Raw genomic sequence first — 14,327 nt, 5'->3', positions numbered from 1 at the left:
GGGACGGGACGGGACGGGACGGGACGCACCACAGCGCCACGCGCCCGCCCCGCGAGCGCACAACAACCTCCCGCCCTTCCCCGCGGCCCGGAAGCACTTCCGCCAGCCCAACCGGAAGTGGTGGGGGCGGGACTCGGCGGCGGCCGGGCGGCTGCGGCGTTATGTTCCTCACGGCGGCGGCTCGTGAGTGACGCGGGGCGGGGCAAGGCAGGGAGCAGGGAGGGGAGAAGGGCCGGGCCGGGCCGGGCAGGGCACCGGGCAGGTGGGAGTTCGGGTCCGGGTGCGGGCTGTTAGCATCGTGACCTTCCCTTCAGCGCCGGGCCCGCGCCGCCCAGCCGGCCCTGCGACGGGACTGCAGCTCCCAGCAGGCCTTGTGCCGCCTGCTCCCGGCGTGCCGCGCGTGGCTGCCTGCTGGGCCGCGCTGGAGGGTGCGAGGCACGGTGGCGGCTCGGCCTGCCTGAGGGCTCGGCGGGGAGAGGTCGGTTGCACGCGGGGAACTCTAATCTCTGTGTGTTACCTTTAAAGGAAATGAGATAAAATGATAATTTTTTTCCCCCCTTCTTCTTCGTGCTGCAAAATAACAGTGGCCAAGAGCAAATCTAAGTAAGTGATGTTTTGTTCACCGTTCGTTAATTTCCACTGCCACCCTCTATCAAGCGCCTTTGCAAAATATTGCACCTGTCTAGAGTCTTTTAATGCATGTGAGAGAATTGCAGTCCCCGAGTCTGGCTGCGCCCTTTCTGTCCTTCAGCATTTGTGTCTTTCTCACAGGTGAGTACAGAGTGGTGTGAAAAAAAGCCACTTAGGTTCCAAAATTGCAGCAGAGGTAGGTTTTGTTCTATGGGCTGTCACTCTGACCTGAGCACCCGGAGTGCCCTGTGCAGGGGAACCACACGTCCATGCCTTATGCTTTATGGAGAAGCTATAAGTCACCACACAGCCCTCCTCTTTTTGACCTTTCACGCTTTTTCAACTGAGGACAAGCTGAAGTGCCGTGCACATCTTCATGTTCGCAGTGCTCTGAGCCTCTCCCAGGCTGGATGCGGAGGGTTTCCCCGCTGTAGTGCACTCATATGTTGGTTTATGAGCAGTGGACAGGGCAGTTGGCGCTCTGGACATCTTGATTTGCTCTGTAGTTCAGCTCTGGGGAGATGTTAGTGGGTTCTGGGAGGAAATTAATCACAGCCCTTTGGCCTGTACAGAAGGCTGATGGGTTGGAGGGGAAGGAGTAGACACTTTCTGTACACCAGTGGTTTACCCTGTAGGTGCAAGGAGACAAGATCACGTGCATCCAAAATGCTACTCAACAAAAATTTAGCTCAACAAATCCTAGGGATTAAACTCACTGGTTTGTAGCAGCATGTTCTTGCCTTATTCTCTGAAGCTGCATTCTGTGCAAGTGCATAATAGTCAGTATCGCACAACCTAGGAAACTATAATCTGTGAAAATTCTTTATTTTTTTTTTTCCTAAGAATCAACCCCAAGAAGACCCACTTGCTATGTTCAAAGAGATTCTTCTGTTAGAGAATTTCTGTGCAATTGTCCATGTTTGAAACTAAGGATTTCCAAATCTGCACGTGATAGGGAAGAGAGCAGTTCGACATCTTAGCTTTCTACACAGAAATGAACAGACCCTGCTGCACAGACCCTGCAGCAAAGCAGGCTGTTTCCTCAAGGTGAAAAATGATCTTACTGGTGTAGTGATTTGTTTGTCCTCTTCTTTGTGTTGTTTTGCATACACATGAGGAACATATTGTTCCTTATATTACTTATTCTTCCATGCTCCCTGTTTTTATCCCCACATCCCGGTGGCATTCCGCTGTTCTTTTCTGCCTGTGCTCCTAGTTACATCTGTTCTTTGGGCAGTAAGTAAATCTTGTGAAATGAGGTGTATTGTTCAGAAAGGTCTTGGCCTGAAATATGCGGTGCAAAAGAATTTCAGCACGTGGTCATACTGATACCAGCGATTCCCCCCAGAAAGGGGAAACTCTGCACACAGGCTTTGAGGAAGTGGCTGAGGAAGAAGGGAAGGAGGCTGTGTGGTTACTGGGGCTACACGTTGTACTTTAGTGTTGTGCAGGAGAGGGCAGTCACTGCGGATAGTCTCTAGGTGATGCTCGGTCAGCTGGTCTGAGGGAATACACTGTTTTTCTGTTCATTTTTAAATCGCAGTAAATTAAACTGCAAAGATGGGAAGGGATAGCACAGGAGGATGGGTGTCTCCAAAGTTAATTTTGACAGAACATTTGGTATTGGAGGCAGAAAGATCCCAGAAAGTGAGCTGAGTGCCTGTGCACAGAGCTGTATTCATCCCTTTACAGCAATGGAAGATGAAGATGTAATTTACAGGCTGGTTAAAGGCATTGACTTTCCTTTTGAAATGCAGAAGATGCCCCGTTTCTGGGAAGTCTTGCAGGTCTTGGATGGCAGCCAGAGTGAAGGCCTGGGGTTGCTTTCTCAGCCCCCTCTGCCCTGCTCCCAGGGGCACGGCAGCCGCTGCCAGCCTCCTCCATGCGCACGGAGTCCTTCTGTAGGGAAAAGGGCTCCTGGTGGCTGGGCTGACGTCAAGTCCTGCACCTCAGGAGGGATGGAGGGTGCCAGGGGGCTCAGCTTCTCCTTTTGGTGTGCCTCTTGTTCCATTCTATCTCATCGGTTCCTCTCTGCATGTGGAAGTGATAGTTTGAGGTACGGTGTTATCCACAGTTTATCATCATCCTTCCTTTCTTGCCATTATCATTTAAGATGTAGTGACTCAACAGTATGGTTTTTTTTTATTTTTTTTCTTTCTTTTTTTTTTTTTTTCTCTTTTCCCTTGCTCCCTACCCTGTTTGATGGAGGAGCTACTTCACTCTGGTCAGAACTACTCAGGAGTTCTATAGTTAAACTTGATGGTAGAATTTAAGGTTCAATAGGGTGGGTTCTTTTTCTGTTACAATAAGTTTAGCATATGGTTTTAAAGCTCCCATCCAAAATATCCATGAAGTTGGAATGAAATATCTTAATGTGAGATTGACTGTGCCAGATTGCTTATCCTAAGAGCTTTGTCATGACGGGTTGAGGTTGGAGTTGATGATCTTGAAGGGCTTTTCCAACCTGAGCAATTCTGTGATTCTGTGACAGTGCCATGAGAGACACGGGGGGGGGGGGGGGGGCACTGCTGTATGCTATGCATTGACATAGAGATACCCCCTGTGACTTTAGATACATCCTGGTGAGGATGAAAAGTGCAGCAGAGACTGGCTACTGTTTCAACGTCAGGAGACTCCGATTGCAGGAGAAGCTGGTCCTGCTGAGATACGATCCCATCGGTAAGCATCTGGGGTAGAAGTCAGCCTGCTTTGTATTAACAGCTCTGATTGTCTGGGGTGAAAGGTTTGACTGCAGCAGGATTTTTCCAATCTAAGCAGAATGTGTCATAACACGTTTGATACTCACATGACTGTACAGTTGCTGTTCTTCGTGACATTCCAGTGGGAAGTAAACGTTATTCTCATTTTACAGATTGTGGCGCTGAAACAAAGTCATGACTTGCCCAGCACATCAGAGTCTTTGACAGCCATGCCACATGTCAGTGGCGAAACAGAGTGACACAGGAGTTCTTTCATTTTGTTTCTTTGTGTGGTTTGCTTGGCAGTTACCTCTAACATGCAGCATGCTTCAATAGAAATGTTCTGTTCAGCTGCCTTGGGTACTCCAGACAATACATGTTGACCATCGCTTCCAAAATGGACTTTTTCTTTTAAAGAAATAAGCCCAAGTTCTTCCTCATCCACGAATGCCAGCACTCTCCAGATGACAATTTGTGGGTTCTTTTGTGTTGCTCTGGTCCTTGTAGATTTTCTCGGTTTAAGAAGCTGATTTGGCGGGGGTTAGAGCACTCGCCCAGAAGCCTTGTATTCACCAGCTTTTTGAGAGGTGACGGAGCTCAAGCTTCTAGGGGAGCAAGCAGTCTGCAGCTAATATTGAAGAGAGTAATTTGGGTAAACTCAGAAACTAAACCAGACAGGGCTAGGAATGGCACGGGAAAGTTGATGCAAAAAAGGATTGATGTAAGTCTGGAATAAACAATATATTGAGCTTCTCTGAGTAAGTGACGTAATTATGGTCGGTAGTTATGTGGTTCAGGCTTGTTTTTTTAATATAATTTTACATTTTTGTTCGATGATGAACCTTGTCATACCCAGATCTAACAGTCCAGGAGCTTCAGGGCAAGTGAGAGAGACTAAGGGGGAGGCAGTATGCGCTTGTCAGAGTACTTGTGCTGATGGAGGTTGTGGCTTTCCTTCTGAATTTCATACGTGAGGGGCTAAGAGATGGCAGGGATTATTCCTTGAATAAGAAAACTTCAAGTTAGCATTCCCTTTACTACTTCTGAACATTGTGCAAAGTGAACCTCCCGAGACTTTGCAACTTGCAGGAACTGTGAAAAGATTGGAGAGCTCAGGCAAAGTAGTGCTTGTTTAGCAGAACACGTAGCAAGTTGTTGAAGTAAGAAATTGGAAGTAATTAAGAAAAAAAGCTCTGCTCTTTGTAGTCTGTAGTAGAACACAAGTGAGAAATTGATGTGAGAAAGTGCTTGCATGTGTGAAGGGAAGTAAATTTGAGTCTAGATAGCAACTCACATCAGGAATATGTTAGGAAGCATTTTCACTTGGCATGCATTATCACCTTATGTTTTGTTCTTCTCAGGAACCTGGGACCTCCACAGAATGAAGCTTTTTAGTGAAGTAGTGGTGGTAGTGCCCAAGTTTCACTACCTCCTAGCTGCAACAACAGATGTGTTACAACAATGTGTTACTAAGTTGGAGTATTTCTTAAAGCGAAACTTTGAGGCGGAAGAAGCGATTCAGTTACTGGGTGGATCGTCCTTGCATTGCTTTCAAAGGAATGAATGTACTGAAGTGTAATCAGAACAGTGGTGCTTTTCAAAGGGCATTGTAGAGCTTTCTTTGGATTTTCTTTTAGTCGTGCATCTACTATGCTTAATGTGTAGCCAAACTGACTTTGCTGAGGTCTGCATCGGGTGTCGGAGGCAGGCTCCCATGCACTTTCCAGTCGATCTGTGAGCATGACTGGATGCAGCTTGTCATCTGTAGTTGTTTGGGCTCTGAAGCTGGAGAGTAGTAGAAAGCAGTAAAGAACCTATTTTTGTCCCCGCATCAAACAGCTGTGACTCAGAATAGTCACACAGAGCAGCTGGTGGATGTTTTCAGCCACTTAAATCCCAATACGTATTTTCACAGAGGTAAAACGGACCTCTTGGGAGCTAAAAATTGCATGTGGTAAAGCAAAAGCACTACTAAGCTTCTTCAAGAGTTGGTTATCAGCAGCACTGCGCCAGTCACAGTTCATTTAAGCAGCGAAGCCAGCCAGGAGAAAGGGATGTAGGCTTGTTGAATTGGAGCTTAGCACTTCAGGGTTCTTAATAGATTCTTTTTTTTTTTCTCTGTAGCGAAACAACGTGTCCTCTTCACAGAGAAGAGAAAAATCCGCTCTCTCTGAACAATGAGTGGACTTGATTTATGCAGGAGGAGAGGATGGTTCGGGGGGAGGACAGGGTGAATGCTGATTCAGAGATCCTGCAACATGGGCTGAAAAGAGAGGAAATGAACTGGGATCACCGTCTCCTGCGATTTGAAGGCCATTGTGAAGAAAACAATGTAGAGAGAGAAAATTATTAATGTCTGAACATAGATCATCACAGTAACATTTATTTATCTTTTGAGTTATTTTTACAGTACTCAATTAAAAAAAATTAAATGGCAGATCCCATTGTCTGTGTTTTCCATTGTGAAAGAGGCTGTAATCTTCAAAGGAACTATTGTTTTATAAGGCAATAAAAATTAACATTTTCCACAGCAGGAATTCAATGGCAGGATTGCAAGTTTTTCTAACCTACCGGCCACAGATTGCACAGTAGTGACCACGGACGGGTGTCGTTCCTTGGAGGGGTAGCGCTGCACCAGCTCCGTGCTAGGTTAGGAAGCAGCAGTGGGCAGCGGGTGGGATGAGATGCACTTTCGGATCAGCTGTGACCAGGGTTAATAGGGCGCTGTTACTCCAAGTCAGGTAGGTAGGCCAGGGTTTTAACGTGGGGTTTTTGTCAAGCGTGAAGAAAGTAGATTGTCACATCGGTCCTCTGGTTCGTTCTCTGACAGATTTTGTTGGAGCGTTTTCTCCTTTAGGTTTTATAGCAGTATGGCTAGAGATGTGTATTAGAGTTGGGCACGTAGCATTCTCAGGCCCCTTGCAGTGTGAGGGACCCGCTACGTGCTGCAGCTCCCATCCAAGGCACGCGGGAGGGGGTGTCAGAGCTTGATACGTGGAGGGAGCCGGCCCCCAGGCGCTCAGTGAGCAGGGTGCTGATGAACACTGACCTCACTGTTCACAGCTGAGAACTGAAGTCACAATCTCAGAGCTTCAATGGCTCGAATCGCATATCAGAAGGTCTGATTAAAATCAAGTCAAAATGTACCAGGAGCCCAGTACCCTCCTGATGCGTTGCCGTGAGCTTTGTATACGTTCCATGCAGTATGTAGTAGGTTGTGTGGGATGGCGGTAGCCCAGGGGTGATGTGTGGGGCTGGACAGACCTCCCGTGCTGTGTTTAAGAGATAACCACCCCTGCCCCATCTTTACTATTGCAGAACAGGAACTAATAGGATTTCTCAAATAAGCAAAGAGACTTTCCTGGTGTTTCCAGTCAGTGGAGGGGAACGTCTGTGCAGTTAGGAGAATAATGCTGTCTGGGATAAGATAAAATCAGTACACTGAGCTAGACAATATCAATTAGAAAAGGTCCTGAGGCAAGTCCTTCCTGTAAGGATATGAAGATTGTGTCCCTGATGCCTGGACGCTCACTGATGCAATGTAGTTGGACTTCCTGACCATTTCCTCCACGGGCAGCTCAGGATAGTAAGCCAGGTAGAAGGCGAGTGCTCCCACAAAACTGTCTCCAGCTCCCTAGAATAAAACAACAAACAAGTTTAAGTGTACTCCCCCAGGGAAACAATTCAAACGCATTTACTGGAAAGGCAAAAGTTGTAGCACTGACTGCGGGAGTCAGGAAATTGTACAAGAGTTGAGTTCAATTCATTTTTCTATGCATAGGAAATTCTGCAATTCTAAACTAATACCACAGTACAAACCCCACGTTTTTATCGAGATACGTGCTATAATATGGCTTCAAGAAAAGAAGGGCAAGTGTGCTACAGCTCAGCAAACGTGCTGCTATAAACGCTGCTTTTGAAACTTCCTGTTATTGGAATGTTGATTCTGATTTCTCGACCTGAATGTTTCATTAAAGCTATTTTTCTCTTATTTAACTTCTGTTCTTCATAAAGGGCAGTGGTAGAAGAGACAGAGAAAAGGGGAAAAAAAAAAAAGCCATGTGGCTTGTGGTGTCTGTAAATTTCCTAGTTGCAGAACGATACAATTTGATGCCTCCAGACTTAGCTGTTTCTCATTAAGAAGGTCCCACTGACAAAGGTCTGTGCTGTGTCTTATCGTGTAAACCAATCTTACTCCTGGGGCGCGCGTTGCCACCTGGGCTGAGTCACCTTGGGCTCTGGCAGCTCTTTAGCTGCCTGCCCCCGGGTCTTGTCTCTGCTGAAGGCTGCCGCTAGTTCTGCTCTGACCGACGGGGAATGACAACTGTTTGCCTCCTGAATGCTTGTTAACAATAATTCTTGTTTTGTTTTGTAGTGTTTTGAACAACTGGCAAGATGAATCACTTTTAACTTAATTTGCACATTCCGCGCGCCTGAAGCGCACCCCCCTCACCCCCCCAAAGCTGGCCTGATTTCTGAGGCCACACTGATAACAGCTCTTGGTGGTATGAAGCTGGCTCTCAGGTCCCTTTACTTAAATCGTACTTTTATCTCAGCAGAGTATTGTTGCGCTGTGCACGCTGGTGGTATCTTATTTGAGAAGCAGCATAAGGACTGTCTCCCCTGGGGGTTTGTCACTGTAGTTCTAATAAACCCTTCTGAGGACACAGAGGGCCGCGAGAGTCATGGGACAAGAGCAAAGGGCCTGGAAAAAGGCAATTAAGATAGCTGAGCAAAACTTCTAACTGGAACTTACGGATAGGAAGTAATTTTCCAATTGTCAGTTCTAGTGGTTCTCACTATTAAGCTCATACTTGCCATGGAATCAGCTGCGTGTAGTATCTTTCTCCCCCAGAAATACCATTTCCACAGAAACCCGTTAGCAGCGGCTGTCGGGGCAGAGCAGCGCGGCAGTTGCGGGGCTGCCCTGACGTAGGTGAGCACAGGTACGGGCTGCCCACGCCTGTGCCGTGCCGCTCTCTGCTTGCCCGCGCCCATGCCGCAATTGTTTGTGGCGTTCCAGCCAGGAAACTCCCTGCGTTACTCCCTCCCGGCCTGAATTTTGCCCTCGCCTTTGCAGTGGGGCACAGTGCAGGGCGTCGCCTGGCAAACGGCGCCTCGCTAACTGAAGTTAGCTGCAGCGTGCGGCTGTGGCAGCAGCTGTTTCAACAGTTCTGCAGTGCTGAACAGAGCGGGGGCCAGGGAGGGTTGTGATCGAGGCCTGCGAGGCCTTTGTCTCTGCCCCGCTTCCCAGAGTGCTCCCACAATGTCAGGTGGAGCAGTAACAGGTGACTGCTAGTTAAGCACTGCCGGTATCTTTTGTCCGATACATAATGCAAAAATCTCTGGCCCGTCCCAGAGTTTGTAATCTAATCGGCACATGATTAATTATTAAAGCTATTTTGGCACCGCTGTTACGGGCAGAAGTAATATTTCTACAAGCAGACCTGTTATGCTGCAGTGCTCGCAGGAAGCCCTTGTCATTGTTACATGAAATATTTCTCATACAGTTGATCACTTGGTAATGGCAGTGGCCAGATATTATTTTAATGAGGAACACTCAGAGTATCTGGTGTCAAATGACATAAACTATATGTGGCAGCAGCACGGGATGGAACGTTGCCTTTCTGATCACTTTTGTTAGTGGAGATAACTAAATACCAGCCCAAAAAAGAGTAATTGCAAGAATAAGGATTTTGCAGATGACCAGTAAGATGCATTTATTCTGCCCACCGACAAAATACAAACGTGGGATCTGTAATGTTTTACATTCCTCAGTATTTGTATTCCAGGAATCCTAATACATTGCAGACTTTGAGATAATCCTCATATCCTTGAGTGCCCCGAGACAATTCATTCCATAATGATAAAAATATAACTTACTTGACCTTTTTGTTAAGCAGGGGATGCCAGTTTGTATGTAATAAAATAAATAACTAGATCATAAAATTGGTCTGATACAGTGTGGCCAGTTCTAAAATGCAAATGCTACGGTCTCCACTAAGTGTTAACCTATTTATATTCTGAGCCACGAGTCTGGAAGGCCCTTGTTTTCCTGCGTGTCTGGGAAAGGGCATTTTTGTTTATTACAATCCAGCTCTGACTGAGATTCTGTGCCTCTAGAGAAGAGAAAACCCATGAAAACGCTTCTATTTATACCTTAGCTTTTGTTAGCCCTGATTTGTCAGAAGCTGGTTCACAACTTTAGTGTAACTATTTTTACACCATGCTACCCCGAGAAGCTTTTTATAGAAATTGCTTTGTAAGTGGAAACTATATTGTTCAACACTCTTTCCAGAAAGTAAAGCATTTTTCAATCAGTCGCGCCCAGAATAATAGGATGCATTTCACTTATACAATAAGACGACTTATTCACCAAAAATACTTGGAGGCCAAGGTGCAATGGCTGCAGTTCCCAGTGTTGCCACATTTGTGCTGCCTGGCCCTGTGGTTGCCCCTCGCCCTCCTACCATGTCCTCTTGGGGGAGAGGAATGGCAACAGTGCTGGAATCGTCATGGCTGTTGGCTCCTGAGGCCTTGACCTTGTTCCTGAGCCTCAGAAAACCTTCCTGGGGTGGTTTGCAAGAAGTCGCAGTCATGTACACCCTCTATGTATGCCATGGCTTCATTCAATTTAAGAAGTTGTAAGAGTACGCTACCAAGTCCGAAAAGGGACGATGCGTTGTACAGCAAAACAACAGAACCATCAGGCTCGCCTGTAACTCAGAACTCTTCATTCCGCGAATAAATCAACAGCAAAAGCTGCCAAAAACTGCACTCTACCATAGGATCAGCTATCTGGCTTGTAATGAAGCTTATGGTTTCCTAGGAGCATTCACAGCAGGGCACAAACCAGTGCAGCCCGAGGATTACACTGATTTAGTGCAGCCTAACTACACAGCCATACAGAGGTGCCCGGCTCTGTTGAAGGCCTTGGAGAATTCCTATCTTATGTATATCTCTCCACAACACTGCAACACCAGATTATGTTGTTACCCCTCTGTGTCACAACTGCTCTCTGCTCCTTAAGGGGTGCGCCACTGCCTGCCCTGCACCCGAACGACAGATGTAACACAAAGATACCATCAGGGAAGGCCCACAAACCTCTAAAACTTGAAGGATTTGAACACTGCATAGAGCTTTTCCACTAGCACAGTTATTCCTGTATCTATGCGTGGGGTTTTGAGCTAGAACAAAAAGATAAAAAGTCCTTAAAATGGAACTACTACATTTTGCAGTTAAAAACCACCACCAACAAATGAGCTTGAAACAAGCAGCAGGGCTCCCCTTTTTAGATCTTCTGCAGTAGTGGTGCAGATTGAGCGCAGCAAAGCTGCTTGTGTTGACGTGAAAGGAGAAGTACGAGGAGAAGCAGACTGTGCCTCAGACTTGTAGGGTCTGGATCCACGACCGTGTTATTGTGCTTAATCTGTGTGCTGGTAACTGAGCATTTCTGCAGTCTTGTCAGGAAGACGAGCTTGAATATGTTACCCTGAGCCAAAGAAAAATACAGTGAGCCAATCCCTGGCAGGGCTGCTGGCCCCCCTCCTCTCTTCCTGCCCTCCCAAACACACACTGACACCAGCTCATGCGGTCTGTGCCCTCCTGACCGTGTCATGGGGAATGGCTGTGCCACCACCCCACCGTACCCCGCTTCCCGTTAGCCGTGTGCAGAATGGCTGTGATCAGCCACTGCTTCGAAGTCACAGGAGGCGTGAGCTAGCACATTTTAATTGGCATTCACTGTAGGTTGACAGTGCACTCTTAATTCCAGTGATTCAGCCTGCAGTTTCAGAGCAGGCCTAAGCCAAGCCACATTTTTGCTGTTGCTGAAAGGCTCTGTCCCCACTCAGGTTTTTATCCTTGCCTACATCAGACGTAGCCTCGGTGCAGGCAGGCAGTGAAGCAGGCCATTCCCCCGCTCTGCTGAAAACTGGGCCAGCCAACACTGACTGGGAAGCATTAGTTTGCACCCAGCCCAGCAAGCCACTGCACTACCACATTGCAGCCAATGCAAAGGAGAAAGAGGTGAGAAACTCAGCAGCAGCCTGATCTTGGATCAGCTCAAGCCAGCTGTGAAACCTCACCCTCGGTCAACACAAAGCAATTCATTAACTCAGTTGCGTATCCAAGTCCCAGAACTCTGGCTCCCCGTCCAAGCAGAGAAAGCTTCCTGGCCTGCTCCCTGCTGTACCCTGCAGGCTCAGAATGAGCAGAGAAGAACGACCCCGCTTCCCTTCTGTATATTTTCCAGACTCTGTTCTGGGAAGCTGTGGGAAGGAGCAATCTCTGCCTTTCTTGCGTTTATGTTGCGTTGCACTTGCATAGCCATTGCACAGGGAAAATTTCTCCCTCCCTTACTCAAGCTGAGCAAGGGCAGCAGGCCATCAAGTCCTTCACATGCCTTCAGATCTTCGAGGTAACTGAACGGCACCCACTGGAGGCTATCAGTTGGGAAACATCAAAACCAAAGCACGCCACACAGTGCTCCACATCAGCTGTCAGGAATTTTTACCCACTTCCTGACAGATTTCCTGATGGTTCATTAACAGTGATTAATCAGCCTGACCGTTAACCCCCTGCATTCCTGAGAGATTAATCTTGATACAAGGCCTCCTGGATATATTTTCTTTCCTTTCTGTTACATCCTACATTCACTTACTCGCTGTTGCTAAAAAGATCAGAGACAAGCATTAGAGATGCATGAATTCCTCTGGAAAGTTATCTGGTTTGTGGTGAACGCTGGAAATAAAACATAAAACATTCAAAACTCTGTGGTTTTTAATTTATTTGTCATCTAAAAAGCAGAGCTGAAAGTATCTAGAGATCTAGTAACATCAGACAGTCCTGCTCGACATGTTCAGAGGCCCCTAAAGGTAGGTAGCACGGCTTGCGTTTCTCATGACAGAAAATGAACTGAAGTTAAGATCAAGATTTTAGGGACACCCACTTGGACACACCTGTGAGCTGAACTCTGAGGTCCGGATCTTGTATGGACCGTAGTGGGAGTCCCACAATCTACCCATCCTTTGAAAATGAAGCACAGTTTGGGAACCCCAAAATGGAGGTATCCAGAATTACTAAGCAGACCTGCTCAAGTTGCCCAAAGCTCTGCTAGGCGCTCAGACAAGATCAGAACAGAGGAGCTCCTGCCTCACAGTTTACCAGAGAAGTACTGCAAGGTATCCCAGCATGTCACTCAGCACCGGGAGGAAAATTATTCTGTGTCACACGCTAACTCCAGAAAGCCAACAAAGCATTCACCCGCAGGGAGCACTCTGTTTTCTGAATCATCAAAACAATTCAGTTTGATGATGCTCATATAAACTCCTTTCAGCTCCGGATAGCATTAATGGGAGGTGACAAATTCCTTCACTACCTAATGGAGTAAGCACACCGAGGCGGGAAAACACGCTCGCTCGTGACAACAATAGCTCCGTGTTGCAGACCCCGTGAGATTCCCATCAACCAAACGATTCACCACAACCATCATTCCTGCACCCTGAGTGATACAGATATTTTGGTAAGGAGCATTTCAATTCAGGATACATTTTGGAGTAAATTTTCAGTTTAAACTTCAATTAGCTTTTTGCCTTGGTACCTAGTTCTTCCTTGTTTTCACACTCAAACTACGATCTGTGACCTCCTTTCATTTGAACAGAGAAGCTCAAAAACAGCAGAGGAAATACTCCATAAATGTTTTTTTCTTTTTCTCAAGTACATACAGGAAACTTATGAGATATAAAACACACTACTGGAAAACTCTTATTACACTTCAGCTCAGTCCAAATCTCTCCGGCGGCACTGTTGCAGAGAAGAGCGTATATAGCAAGATGTGTCAACACCAGGGAGGCATGCAGACATTGCTGCTAACAGAGACAAACCACTCTTTCAGCTGAACATGCTACAGGAGCTACAGATACTTTTCCCAGAGTTTGAGCTTGGATGGAATCGAAGAGTTGTGGTTGAAGCTCAGCACTAAATTTAGCAGCTTCTCAGGATGCAGGTTGATTCGTACTCCTCAGACTGGTTTATCAAGCCCCAACAACACACAGCTACTCTCCTACCCTAATCACAAGCTCCACTTCTGTCACTTCCTTGAGAAGTACTTCACTCCCTTCATTATTCACGTCGCACTCATGCCAACTTGCAATTTCTCCCTAACAAAGCTCAAACTCGGGTGCTAATTCACAAATTTCATTTAATGACCAATTGAAACTAGAGCCCAAGCCCTGCCCAGAATACATTCCGATAGTACGCTGCTAATACTGGCAGTGGGTTTCCCCACCGAGCTCCCCAGCCAGGAGAGAACTGGCCAAACTGTGAGCAGCCGTGTTACCCAGTGTCATGTCAGGGGCTAACCTGGCTTCAGGACCCCAGAATCTAACAGCCAGGTCAGAAGGGGAAACCTTGCAGGGCAATTTCACTAGCCACATGAGCTTTTTCTTCTTTCAAACTGTGAGAAAATGCCAAAAGACTCTCAGTGATCCCGTGTAATCTGATGCGATGTACTCAGAATGACAAAACTGCCATCTCGCCTGGAATTGATCAAAAAAACATTCTTTTTTTGCACGAAAGCTCCATATGCTCGAATGCCTCTTTCAAAACCACAGTATCTAGCCTTTGTTGGCTGGCCACTGCTCCCGCCTACCTCTGAACTACATATCCTGGAAAAAAAACCAAACCGAAAACTTCAGGAGTTTTTTTGTCTGAGCTCACTCTAGCATTGTCCTCTTGCCAGCTCCCTGCATTTTTTTCCAACTGAGTTTGCCTCAGCTTTTTGAACAGCACTCTACTTGCATCTCCTCTCTGGAAGTTCAGCACGATGTGACCTACAAGCCGGAACTGCTTGCTCCAGAACTTTGTTCCCTGTTATCGACCCACTCCGCTGTCCTTCCCGTATGGGGCACGCGTACAGAAAAAAACGGCTCCCTGCTCACTCATGGCCTTCAGCAGTACGTTCCCTGTAAAATGTTTTTTTTTTTTATTTTCCCAAGA

General features: G+C 46.8%; 2 protein-coding genes across 8 annotated transcripts in view; one reads left to right on the top strand and one right to left on the bottom strand.

The window, feature by feature from the left end:
- Positions 42–5,768, top strand: MRPL33 (mitochondrial ribosomal protein L33). 7 transcript variants are annotated; one of them, XM_021392683.1, is made up of 5 exons: positions 106–183; positions 585–603; positions 1,474–1,677; positions 3,203–3,309; positions 5,454–5,766. In XM_021392683.1, exons 3-5 carry the CDS (start codon positions 1,625–1,627, stop codon positions 5,501–5,503), a joined length of 210 nt encoding a protein of 69 aa, XP_021248358.1. In that variant the 5' UTR covers positions 106–183; positions 585–603; positions 1,474–1,624; the 3' UTR covers positions 5,504–5,766. The 7 variants fall into 7 exon arrangements, with proteins under 7 accessions (XP_021248359.1, XP_021248357.1, XP_021248353.1 ...); XM_021392684.1 differs by lacking the exon at positions 1,474–1,677 and having other exon boundaries at positions 42–183; XM_021392682.1 differs by lacking the exon at positions 1,474–1,677 and having other exon boundaries at positions 42–183; positions 3,182–3,309.
- The window catches only part of RBKS (ribokinase), a 66,532-nt gene continuing 57,897 nt past the window's right edge, over positions 5,693–14,327 (bottom strand). Inside the window, exon 8 of the mRNA XM_021392677.1 lies at positions 5,693–6,963. Within this exon, the coding sequence (XP_021248352.1) occupies positions 6,790–6,963 (174 nt within the window). The 3' untranslated portion in view covers positions 5,693–6,789. The remainder of the gene's footprint in view (positions 6,964–14,327) is intronic.

This window comes from Numida meleagris, chromosome 3 (assembly GCF_002078875.1).
Source record: "Numida meleagris isolate 19003 breed g44 Domestic line chromosome 3, NumMel1.0, whole genome shotgun sequence".
Lineage (NCBI taxonomy): Eukaryota > Metazoa > Chordata > Aves > Galliformes > Numididae > Numida > Numida meleagris.
Note: the sequence above shows the minus strand (reverse complement) of the source record. Positions and strands in the feature narration are given on the sequence as shown.